Source organism: Echeneis naucrates, chromosome 5, assembly GCF_900963305.1.
Source record: "Echeneis naucrates chromosome 5, fEcheNa1.1, whole genome shotgun sequence".
In the NCBI taxonomy this organism is placed as follows: Eukaryota; Metazoa; Chordata; class Actinopteri; order Carangiformes; family Echeneidae; genus Echeneis; species Echeneis naucrates.
Window position 1 is genome coordinate 10,208,216 of NC_042515.1, and position 12,053 is coordinate 10,220,268.

Genomic DNA, 12,053 nt, shown 5'->3' on the forward strand with positions numbered 1-12,053 from the left:
CACTGTTGACGAATGCTACTGTACATATTTTGATGGAGAAGGCTGCTAAACTTTGCTAAAAGCCTGTGGCAGAAAATGTAATGTGTGCTGGAAATTCTCAGAGTAAGAGGAGAAATTGTTGATTCTTCTGTTGCTTTTGCAGAGGGACCATTTATGTATTTTGGCGAACTGTCTCAAATCTAAAAATGATAGATCCAGGTTGTGTAATGTGGCCTAAATTGGTAATATATTTTTTTTTTGGTAGAACTGAAAGCCAAGATAAGAAAACAGCATGTTCTTTTTGTCTCATTTGTAGACACTTCTATTGTTTTTTGCGGGGGGGGGGGGGTTGCCTGAAAGGATGATTTTAGCACTCGCAGTTTAACAATAGCAGTAATCGCAGCTTTACATTCTCCTCTTCCCGTCAATTATGTCCCATGTTAAATATTGTCGGATTAGGCTACCAGTCACCATAAGCTTAGCTACCCCAGAATGTGTGAGTTTTTAATTGCAATGGTTAAAAGCTCATTTGAGTGACAAGCTTTTTTTTTTTTTTATCGTGACTGTGTGATGAGTTGACACTATCTTCCATTTGTTCCTCCTTCCAAATACGTTAATCTCAGTTATGTAAGGAGGGTTTGCTGATAGCAGTAGACACTGGAGGAAATAGTGCTATTGATTCTTGCCAGACAGGTGGCTCCTGAGGGAGTCCATCAGTCTAACATGATGCTGTTAAGTCGTTCTTATGTACTCATTGCCACTGTGCTGGTGTTCACATGGATTCCCTCTCTCCTTCAGCCAGAGACAAAGGCCATGATTAAGTGGTATGTTCCTCCTCTGTTGATTTACTGCATATGTTTAAGAGGCCTGTAAGAAGGCACACACGCAGGCCATTAAGCATAGCAGTGGCATAAAAGCCCCAAAATGAGGTCCTACTGCTGACTAATTCAGAGGAACCCAACCTGAAGCGCAGCTCGTGGTCTCTGCCTCATAAGATGTATAAATCAGCATCCATTCAATCACTGCTTCCAGGTGCGATACATTAAAACATGGCTGGCTGGTGGATGATTGGTAGGGTCACTTTTCACTTGGTGTCTTCACTTCTCAGTCTAACTCTGGGAGAAATGCAAAACCCAAGTGTGGCCAAGCATAATTACCTTGTGTCTTGGGGATAAATTCTTTCAAAAGAAGTAAAAAAAAAAAAAAAAAAAAAAAAAAGAAAGAAAGAAAGAAAAAAGGCCATTTAAAAAGAAAGTAATCTTCTTATGTGGGGCCTGCATTAGAGGAATGTGTATTGTGTCTCTCTCTCTTCCCGGGCAGGTTTGTTATGTGTGAGTGTGTGTGGCTCCACTCATCTCAATTAACTTAGTGCTGCTGGAACATTGTAAAAAGCATATGATTGATGGGACATTCTCTTATTCATGTCTTTTCCTACCCTGATATTCATTTGTGAATGCTATCTCCAGACTCCCAGAGACACTAAAATGAACAAATTGTTTGTTTCTCGAATTATTTTGTCAGAAAGATTTATGGGGAAAATATGACATAGAAAGTCCTATATTCCAGGTTTGGGGAAAAGGCATAATTATGAGCAAAAAACTTTCTTGAAGGAAGACTCCAAAGAGTGTATGAACCAACAGTGTCTATCACATCTTCCATATAGCATCACTAATAAAAATGACTGCAGGTACATGACGAGTACATTTACAAAAAAGACATGATGAGCTGATAAAATGTCATGCACTGTTTTACCTTAATGTTCCCAGCAGTGTACTAAAATCATCAATGTATATTAATGCATCAACAAATATAATCAAATGATATAAACATGTCTGGCCAAAGGGTTATTTCAGTAACATTTTAAAAGCCAAAGCCTACAGCTGGGTATTTTCAGATTGAGTTAAGATGCAACTTTTGGATAAAGGACCTGGATATTTGTTTTCCCAACCTATGTTAAACATTTTATTTTAGAGCTTGGTTTTGTGATTATCATATTGCCTTGTGATTGAATTGCTGTAAGCATCTCCTCAAAATGGCCAAATTATTCTGTTTGCTGACTGAATGGTGAAGTGACAGCCAACTCTTCTGGGTGAGATCTGTTACTCCCCACCCTCTGTCCATCAGGTTGGAGCAGCCAGGACAGCACTTTGGCAGGTCTAATCATCCTTATCTTAATAGCATCCACCACCATCACAGCAGCGGTGGGGACAATCGACCTTTTCCCTCAGTTTATTGGCAAAAGCCCCTTCCATCACCATTCCTGTTGGTCGAGCTCCCTCCTATATCCAGCCTCAGCTCCTCACCCTTGTGTCGCTGTGCTTTGTCACAATCTCACCTTACTAGCCTGTCTTTGAAGTGGCCTGCTTCCAGGAAAATATTAGCAGCTTTTAGGGAGATGTTGCTGCTGATGAAAAGGACAAATGGCCCATGTTTTTAGACAGAAAAAACCAGCTCACACAAACCACACAGATCACAAAGTGTGGTTGTGTACCTTCGGTCTGGGTTATTTTCCATTCCGTTCTCATATTCTCAGTGTTATGCTGTGATAACTCAGGTCAGATTTGGGGAAAAAAGGAAAAAAAAAAGCAGGAGGCCCAAGCAGTGAGATGTGGTAATACTAAGTTTTGTTTTTAAAGACTCACATAGTGTAGCTTGTAAAACCACAAACTTTGGTTTCTCTAGACAATTGCTCAACTCCAAGGAAGCATATAAACTAGGTTAGCAACTTTATTTCCACATAACATGTTGAATGGCAGCAGCACAACGGCATGTTTTTACTTCTAGCATGCGGATAGAAATGCCAAAAAGTGTGTAATTTGATGGATCTACCAGATTCTTAGGAAACCAAATAGTCCATTTTAAATGCACTTTTCAGTAACAACTTTGAATTGATTCTCACTTTTCGAAAGATTTCCAAGTTGTAAAAATGTCCTGACACCCCAGTGTGAGTGGTTATATAATGTAGTTTAATCACCAAAAATCATGTAACAAGAATCACATCACATCAGTATTTTGACTTTATATTTGGGGGAAACAAATGTGCACATCTTTTTGTTTATACGTTTGTTATATAAATCCTCTCCACCTCCAACCCCACTCCGGAATGTGTTCTGCATATTAATACTTCACTCATGTTTGCTGTGCAGAATGATCTATGTGCAATGTTTGACATAATACGACTGTTTGCACATCCATCTGCTGAAGAGGGGGAAGGTATCTTAAGTGCTCAGTTTAAATATGAGTTTAAGACGTAAGAACGGGATCCTGGCTCATCAGTGACATATGCAGCTTGTAAAAGTGTAACGTGACCTTTTGAAACCACCGGTGCTGAAAATGAACTTTTCAGTGTATCAAGTTGTATCCAGCAGTTTGAAATGAAAAAGAGTCAGCAAGAAGGGTGCCAGTATAATTATGTCATTTTAAGGATTATTAACCAGGTAATGTAATTTTACGTGAAAACTTCCAAACAAAAATTATTATAACAAGTTAATATTATAGTAATGTCCAAAGATGCAATTTATCTTCAGTTTATAATGGACAATGTATCCTGAGTACTATAACAGTATAGCAAAAATTTAAATTAAAATAAAAATTATTTATAGATAATCTCTAATCACTTTTTTAAGATCACTTAGAAGACAAAAAACTGATCAAAGTGAAAGAATGAACGTGAATATGAATTGTGTTAATCACAAGGTATGATGAATATTGGACAGAAAAAAACTATGATTAAAAAGCAGAAGGACTCACATAGAATCAAACTCAGAAGACTCTTTACAGAGTAACTTAAATTCAAAACGAGACAGCACAAGAGGGCAGGACATGTATTTATTCATCTTGAATTGCCTGAAGTTTCACAGTTATGTGAGTCGTTCGATAATCATTTTTACCGTGTTTCAAAGTAAAGACATCAGAATATTTTTTTTATCAGGTCATTTTTGTTTTTAAGCAGAAATAGAGTATTTTCACCTTTTCTTTTGATTTTGTTGTTGATGTGCTTGTTATCTGAGCCTAATGAACAATAAAGCGCTCTGTCGGCGGGCAGTAATTGCTTGGAGCCCAGCAGTGGGGGTATAATTAGAGAGTCAGGGAGGACAATATGACTTCATGACTGACACTGTTTAATGATAATGGGGTGCAGCTCCACACTACTGTGGTCAGCTAATCATACTGGACTGGCCTGGACAACTCTAGGTGCAAACGATCCGTGACTAGAATAGTGAACAGAAGTTTCTCACCGTTCACTCCACGGGGCATCAAGCATATGATTATGGCTGTGACCGTGGGCCACCTGCAACACTGCCATTAGTGCCACCATGTATGGAAAGGTTTAGTATTAATAAACTAATGCCATCAAGCCACCCGGTGGAGGATGAATAAACACAATTGTCAACACTTTTACAAGCACATCCATCCTTCTATTATCTAAAACATTTGTTCTTACAGGGTCGCCAAGGAGCCAGAGCCAATTCTGGGTGACATTTACAAGGGTTGGGTAAACCCTGGACAAGCCTTTGGTCTATATCTTGTCAACACATTACGAAGGAAATCAACACGGTACATGAATCAGTCAATGTGTGGAAATCAGCAAGAAATTATTTTGATCTTGTGAATATTTTTGATCTAATGATGCGAGAATTTCATCTAATATATCAAACTGGCAGCATTAACAAGTACAGAATACAGAGTTTTGCAATATGCATGAGGCACCTGAGCCTTTCAAGAGTTAAAATTGAGATATTGTAAAAAAAAAAAAAAATAACAACTGCATTACAAATTTCACTGTTGTTGTCTGTAAGAGGGATGCTCCATGCTGTATATGCAGGCAAATCCTGCATTGGCTAGATCCAGGTGGTTTGTGGTTGTATAAGGTGCTAAATATGCTAAAATGTTCCAGTTTATTCCTATCCAGCTAAATTGGTTCATTGAGCTCAGTTTGAAGTGTCTTTTGTTATCAGTCCTGGTTAACGTTATGTTCTTTCGTAATAAAGCAATACAACCATGATCAGTATCACCGAATGCAGTTACATGAATTAGGTGTAGTGCAGACCCTCCAGCACACACTGGAACAATAGGTGTCAGTTCAAATATATGTTCTTTCCCGGGTAAAAAAAACATGAGAAACACTTCTCATGTGGTCGAGCACCACCGGAAACTTATCTCTGTGGACTTCATGATGGAGCTGGAGCTGGAGTGCAAAATAATAAAATTTGCAATGATCAATGATCAGTTCATTAAAAATGTTTTTGATCTGCTGTCAGCCAAAGTTTATGTATATTGGGAAGTGAATTCATCTGTCTTTTCATGAGCTTAGAGTTTGAATTCCATCTAAAGCAACCTGTCATCTGATGCTCACAAGAGAGACACAAGAATTTTAAGTATGTTGCTACATACTGTAAATCTCAAAGCAAATAATTGAGATTTTGGCTCAGTTGCATCTCTCACAATGAAAAAATGAGCTCTGAAGTGATAATGTGAAGCTTGTTGATGTAAACTCTTCATGTTATTCCAGGCTTTGTGGTGCGTTATGACATTGTCCTTCCACTTTTTTTCTTATCCTCTTTGTTTGCGCTTCCTTCTACGGTTTTTCTGGGGAGGTTTTGTCCTTGTTCTTCTTGAAGCTGTTGAGGCTCAACTTGGCTTTGAAGGCTTGTTATGTCTTCAGCAGACTGTGATGTTCTTTATTTTATTTCTTTGTGTTTTAGCTGGTAATATTGTATTTGATAATTTTGGAGTAGTTCTTAGTGTACTACTCAACATTACTACTCTTAGTGTTCTATATGGGGGATTTAAGGACAAGAAAAGAAAAGTGAACCAAATCATCTGAACATGTCTATGTTTAGTGTGATCTCCACTTCTGTGCAAAAAGAAGTCAAATTGTATGCTGATGAGAAAATGGTCTTACGTCAGACTTGATTTATTACCTAAGTAAACATTTTTGCAATAACTCTATGGTCTCAATGGCGAATTTAGAAATGTTTAACAATACCAAACAGTTTTTATTATTTATTTATTATTTTATGATGGTCCCAAATAGAGGAAATAGATGATAAAACAGGGTATGCATACCTGTGATTGACAGACTGTACCATAAAAGTTGACCTGATGGAGAAAGTACAGTGCAGGTGGTGTTGGGCGCGTTGCATTAAAATTAAAAAAGTAATTAGATATATTTACTTGTTACTCCTCTCGAAAAAAGTAACTGAATTAGACATTGAGTTACAGCATTATACAAGTAACTGGTCAGCAGGAAAAGCATAGCGCGAATATGTTTTTTAACATGCCCTTTAATTTAACAGTTTATTCAATTATTATTAAAAACGTAATATTATATATTTTTAGATGAAGGAAATGGACACCTGATACAATGTGTCACAATGTTGTAAAGATGAAAACAGTAATTAGTTGATTACCCATTAATGAATAATTAATGGGCCGTTAATTGCCTTGCTGAGAGCAGTGTGTGCTTGGCATGTGAGCATCTCTGATCAACTCAACTCTTCAGGCCACCCGTGCTTTCATCCTGCTTCATTATCCGGCTGAATGAGTAAACAGCGCCGCCTGTCGTTGAGTGTCTGTCCTGGCGCTCAAGGCCTCAGATGTGTCTGTCACTTTAAGAGAACCGCCGACGGTTCGGCCGCGCGAGGAGCAGACCGCTCTCAGCCAATCAGATCGCTGTTGTCAACGCGTTGTTATGGAGTCCGGTTTGATTCCCAGTGAAGAGAGAGTGTTCACTTCCTGCAGGCCGAGCGCTGTTTTAACTGCGTTGGACCTTTAAAATGGCTTCAGCAGACCGGCTGGACGCCTTACGGGAGCAGAACAAGGACTTGCTGAGGCAGCTGAAGTGGCAGAGAGAGAAACTGAGCGGCTGCAGTCAGAGCCACAAGAGGGAGAGGAAGGACGAGGCGGAGGAGGCGGTGGTGGGGAGCGGGGGGCAGCGGGCGTCCGCTCGGGCCGCACTCCGCAGACTTCCAGTGAAATTTTCAGGTAATGAACTTCCTGTATTCGGAAACCTTTCTGAAATCTGTGTACTTCAGCCAGTAAGGGTCTTTCTGCCTGAGCAAACACACACACACACACACACACACACACACACACACGCCCTCAGCACATAGTTTGGGCCACAACCACTTCCTCCGGTGTGTTTACTACAAGCAGGGGTGGACAGGAACGAAGTAAACTTACTGGAGTACTGTACTTTACTTGAGTATTATTTTTGGGGGTTTACGTTTGCTTCCACTTCACTACATTTAAAGGACAAATATTGCACTTTCTACTCCCCTACATTTCTATTTTCCCCTCTAACTAGACATGCAGCACACTGGACAGTCTATTAATCAAGGTGAATAGCACAGACAGCAACACAAGGTAACACAGCACAACCAGCAGAGACCAGACCCCCACAGACCTCCAGAGTTTGAGACTGTTTATTGTGTCCATATAAAACACGTTTTGTACAGATGAGTGACTAGACCAGAAACCAGAGGTCTCCAAATCCGGTCCTGGATGTTTCCTGATTCAAATGAGTGACTCCTGCTCAGACTTCAGCAGAGCTTGATGATGAGCTGATCATCTGAATCAGGTGTGTTGGAGCAGGAAACGTCTAAAACATGCAGGACAGTGTCCCTCCAGGACCGGAGCTGGAGACCTCTGGACTGGACCAAACCCCTCCAGAGACTAGAGACTAGAGACTAGAGACTGGACTGGGCTCCTCCAGAGACCGGTGAAGGTATTTTTTTTTTTTTTTAGCTATAAACATGTCTGTAGCACAATCCCATCAGTGTATTGTATAATGACAGTAAAGCTGCTTTCCTTTCCTGAGGTATTTTTCATACTTTTACTTAAGTAATGTTTTTAAGCAAATACATTTGTACTTTTACTTAAGCAATATTTTGACAAAGCTACTTTTACTTGTATTGGAGTAATATTTGACAAGGAGTATCTGTACTTTTACTCAAGTAGTGAAGGTGTGTACTCTGTCCACCTGACTACAAGTCAGTCACCCTGTAAATGGTTTGGTGGCAGTCCAGTATTAGCTAACTCAAGCTCGGCTTACTAGCTTTATGCAAAGCTGAGCTATCTTTCAGCACAAAACCATGTTGTTTTTTATCCCCTCCAAGCTAGAAATAACTTTTTGTTATACAGGTTTTTTTAGGGCACAGTCATTTCATGAGTTTTAACTTTACATGTTCAGATCCTGTGGTGACCAATAGAGGAAATCTTGCTTTTTATTGGTAAATCTGTTTCTCCTCCTTCATCAGATCCATGCAAGAAACAAGTGGACAAAGTATGCTCATCATCTTTGACCTTCAACCCTCGAGAAGGGAGCGTTAAACATTTAGACACGTCAGAAAATTTCAATGACAGGGAGAGACATATTGAAGTCCAGGACAGGCCACAAGACACAAGTCCAATAAATCACAGCAAAGAACAGGTAGGCAGAAGAACAGAATGATCCACTTGCTGGAAACCTGCTAGACCTCCATACTAAACACATTTCTGTCATTCAATTTCTAGATGGATGGATGGATGATTAGCATTACGTATCCAAACATCTAAACTTTATATCATTATATCTTTGTTTTTCCTCATTGGTAGTTCATTAGTCACCCATTCCCTTATAGTTGTAATTATTTAAGAATTGTAGAAGATGCATTTAATATTTTAGGCTTCATGGCCCACTGGTACGACCATTTGTCTCTATAAAGGCTTACGTTAAGTTGCTTCAGCTGCTTTTTGAGGCCATTACAGTGAACAATAACTCTTTAAAGTTTGGGACGACACACACAGGAAATAACACAACCAAACTTAAAAATCTGTTTACCTGTAAATCTGTAAAATGTATATTTTACAGCAAAGTGGTTACAGAACAAAAGATCTTATAACAGCAGACGAAAGGCGTTTCGGCTTTTGAATGTTCTTAAGTGCTCTCAAGTTATTGTATCCAAAAAGTTACTGAATAGCATCCTAATTACTCATTTCTTCCACAATTTGGGAGGTTCAGAGTCAAGTTATGTTTCAGTCTCACAGACATGAAGAGATTCCTGCCTGCGACAGGCATCATGTGCGTCCCTTACTTGGATATGACTGGATTGCAGGTACCCCTTATTGGTCTCTCTGTACTTCTCTTTCAAATGTATGATTGTATAATGGAGCTCTAACAGGTAATGTATGTTTGTTTTTGTTTTTTTTTTTCCTCTAAGGAGTCCTGGATGCTGAGGACTCCTTGATAGAGCGCTCTGATGAGTTCTTCAATGATCTACACAGATTTAGAACACTCCATAAAGACGAATGTGTCCAAAGTCCACAAGCAGAGTAAGTGCTTCCTATTTAATTGCACTTGCCAACAATGATGAGAGTCAAGTTCATTTGCAATTGTTGATGGTTTCTTTAACTTGCCATTCATTTACTGCACACATAGATTTTCTGAGGTGAATGATTCAGTGCTGGGAATGTTAACAGACAAAGAAGACCCAGAAACGAACAAAGACACTCATCAATGTAAGAGGAGCCACGTCACTTATTTGAAAATGACTCGGCTCTTTTCTTTTCATGACGAATGAATAAAGTCTCGTCTTTGCTTTTCCACCTCTGTATCTCCTTTCCTCCAGGTACATTTTCTTACAGAATAAACAGCAGACTGTTCCCTGTCCCACTTCACTCTCAGGAACGCTGTCCTGTGTGCAAAAAGCACAAATACTTCCACCCTCATACTACAGATGAACCAGCTCTTATCAGGTAATAAATTATGTTACCTCCATTCCATGACCTATGAACAAGAAAAATTGGCGCCAGTTCACAGCCTGATGTTAAATTTGTCTTCAATTTATCAATCTAAAGCATCAACGCAACAGAAGGCCATATTTCCATAGTTCCATACTTATATTCCATGTGGTTTGTTTCGCAGTCTGAAATTTCCTGTTTCTGGGTTTACTTGTTTGGTAAAAGTAGAGCTCTTCTATTTGGCCACACTAGACAATTATTGAAGATTTAATTGTAAATGTATCAATCTACATTCAATACCAAATGAGAGGGAAAAGTTGTTTTTAAAAGCTTTTGTAAATCGGCAGCAATTGCAGCTTTGAATCCTCGTGGATTTGGGTAGTTTATTGCATTCCTCTCTTTATTCCTTTTAAACATTATATTGATTGTGAAATATCTTTGAACTGCCATCTTCAGGTCTGGCTGCAGGTAGAGGCTTTTGACAATCAGACTTGTCATAAAGTCACTGCAGGATTGTCTTGTCTGAATATTTTGTGTGAACTATTGCTTTGCATTCATCACTCAAAATCTACAAATGTTGCTGTCAAGTGAAAATAAAAGGGCAATGTCACGAGGAGTTTGATTCAGGCCATCTGTACGCTTTTTGGAGAGTTTAAAATTCTCAAAATCTACATCGTCTTTTAAGGGTCAGCATCCCTCGCTCCACCCTCTTGCCATCTTACGAGTACAAAGCTCACCGGCGATGCAGCTTTGACCCTTCTGATAGTTTGGGATTAGCATCGGTGAGTAAGAGAGATAAACTACTACACGTTGATTCATGATTTTCAACAAACTGTTTTCCTCTGTAATGTTTGCATATTGTGTAAATGCCTGAATGGCTACCTAACACTGTATATTTTATCAGTGCTCACAACCTTTTCAACTTTGTGGCTCTCTTCACTCTTACCCAGCACTGTCTCTCAGGCTGGTTGCACACAGGTCAGAGCACCCTGCTGCCACCCAGCTACCTCGACCTGCGGAGCTGTTTAAATAAGAAAAATTCAGCAGAGTTGCAGAATAAGGAAGCAGAGGTGAGACACTGCAGCCATATAACTTTATCTTAAAGGTCAAGTATTATAGTACATAAAAGGGCATTGTTTCCATCTTATTATTTTTCAGCATCTCTTTTTGCCCACTGTTTCCAGTGACCAGACCTCTAACCACATCCCAAATGTCTCACGCTTGGCTAGTGACAACTTCCAACACTTCTCTACCCTGAAAAATACCAGGAAGTACATCTTAACCAGTTTGCTGACAAACCAACCATCAAAATCTAATTTTAAGTGACCATTGTAGTTCCTGTAAGTCATTTACAGCCCTCAACTATCTGTGCCTGATCATAAACTGATTTTGAATGTGAGAATAAGACTGTTAATTTTTGGATTAAATACTTATTATTACTTACTGTGTGTTTGTTCATACATAAGGTGAATACGAGTGATATGGGACAGAAACATATTTAATGCTGACTAGAGTGTAGTTTTAGTTCTCCATTTTTTTGGAGCAGATTTAGACTCCACATGTGACTGTCAAAAGCCTTGTGCATGTGAAGCAAGAAGTCCTAACATTACACCACAGTAAAAAGGGGACATTCAGCACACACAGTTACAATTTGAAGGTCAAGTTAAATTTCACAAACTTGCAGCAATCATTCTGAAGGCTCTGCTGTTCAAAATTGCCGGTTTGGGTTTCCATTTCCAGCTGTGATCTCTGGCTCCCAGGCTGATGTATGGTTTTTGTTTTTTTTTAATTGTTTGGAGTTTATGATCACGCTGGTGTGATCAGATCCTATGATGTCTTCAAAGCAATGCCAAGAAAAGACTAGGTCACCTAGAGCGCTGCCATCAACTTCACCCGAAGTGCAGATTTCAAACTCTCTCCCAGTTTGTTTGACGTTGATAGGTCATGTAAAACTGGAGGTACAATTGTTTTTATTTAATAATACGAAGATATTAGTCCAAGCCTAACAGTGCATTGTGATTCGAGGGGCAAGCGTTGCATGTTCTTCTATATATTCATCATTTTACAAAAGGAAAAAATTGGTCGAATGTGCTGATAATAGAGTATATATTTTTTCAAATCGATTTGATAATTTTTGTGTATTTTGTGGCCCAATATATTCATAAAGTACAATAATATGGAAAAACGAATTATCAGATCATATAGATGAAGTTGTGCTGGAAAAAAGATACCAAGCATGGGTATATTAAACATTTTTTATACTGTATACAAAGGCAAATCAAAAGCATTTAAAAATCGCCAAATAGGCTCGGACCTCTAAGGGTTAACTCTCCTTGACATTTCCACACTGT

The 12,053-nt window shown here is 39.0% G+C and overlaps 1 protein-coding gene across 4 annotated transcripts; it reads left to right on the forward strand.

Moving 5' to 3' along the window:
- The first annotated feature begins 6,670 nt into the window (after positions 1-6,670).
- miip (migration and invasion inhibitory protein) lies at positions 6,671-11,141 on the forward strand. Of its 4 annotated transcripts, none has more exons than XM_029502056.1 (9): positions 6,671-6,966; positions 8,241-8,413; positions 8,978-9,077; positions 9,183-9,294; positions 9,401-9,480; positions 9,591-9,717; positions 10,388-10,484; positions 10,653-10,772; positions 10,861-11,141. In XM_029502056.1, exons 1-9 carry the CDS (start codon positions 6,759-6,761, stop codon positions 11,026-11,028), a joined length of 1,185 nt encoding a protein of 394 aa, XP_029357916.1. In that variant the 5' UTR covers positions 6,671-6,758; the 3' UTR covers positions 11,029-11,141. The 4 variants fall into 4 exon arrangements, with proteins under 4 accessions (XP_029357916.1, XP_029357917.1, XP_029357918.1 ...); XM_029502057.1 differs by having other exon boundaries at positions 8,984-9,077; XM_029502058.1 differs by having other exon boundaries at positions 9,002-9,077.
- The last annotated feature ends 912 nt before the right edge of the window (positions 11,142-12,053 follow it).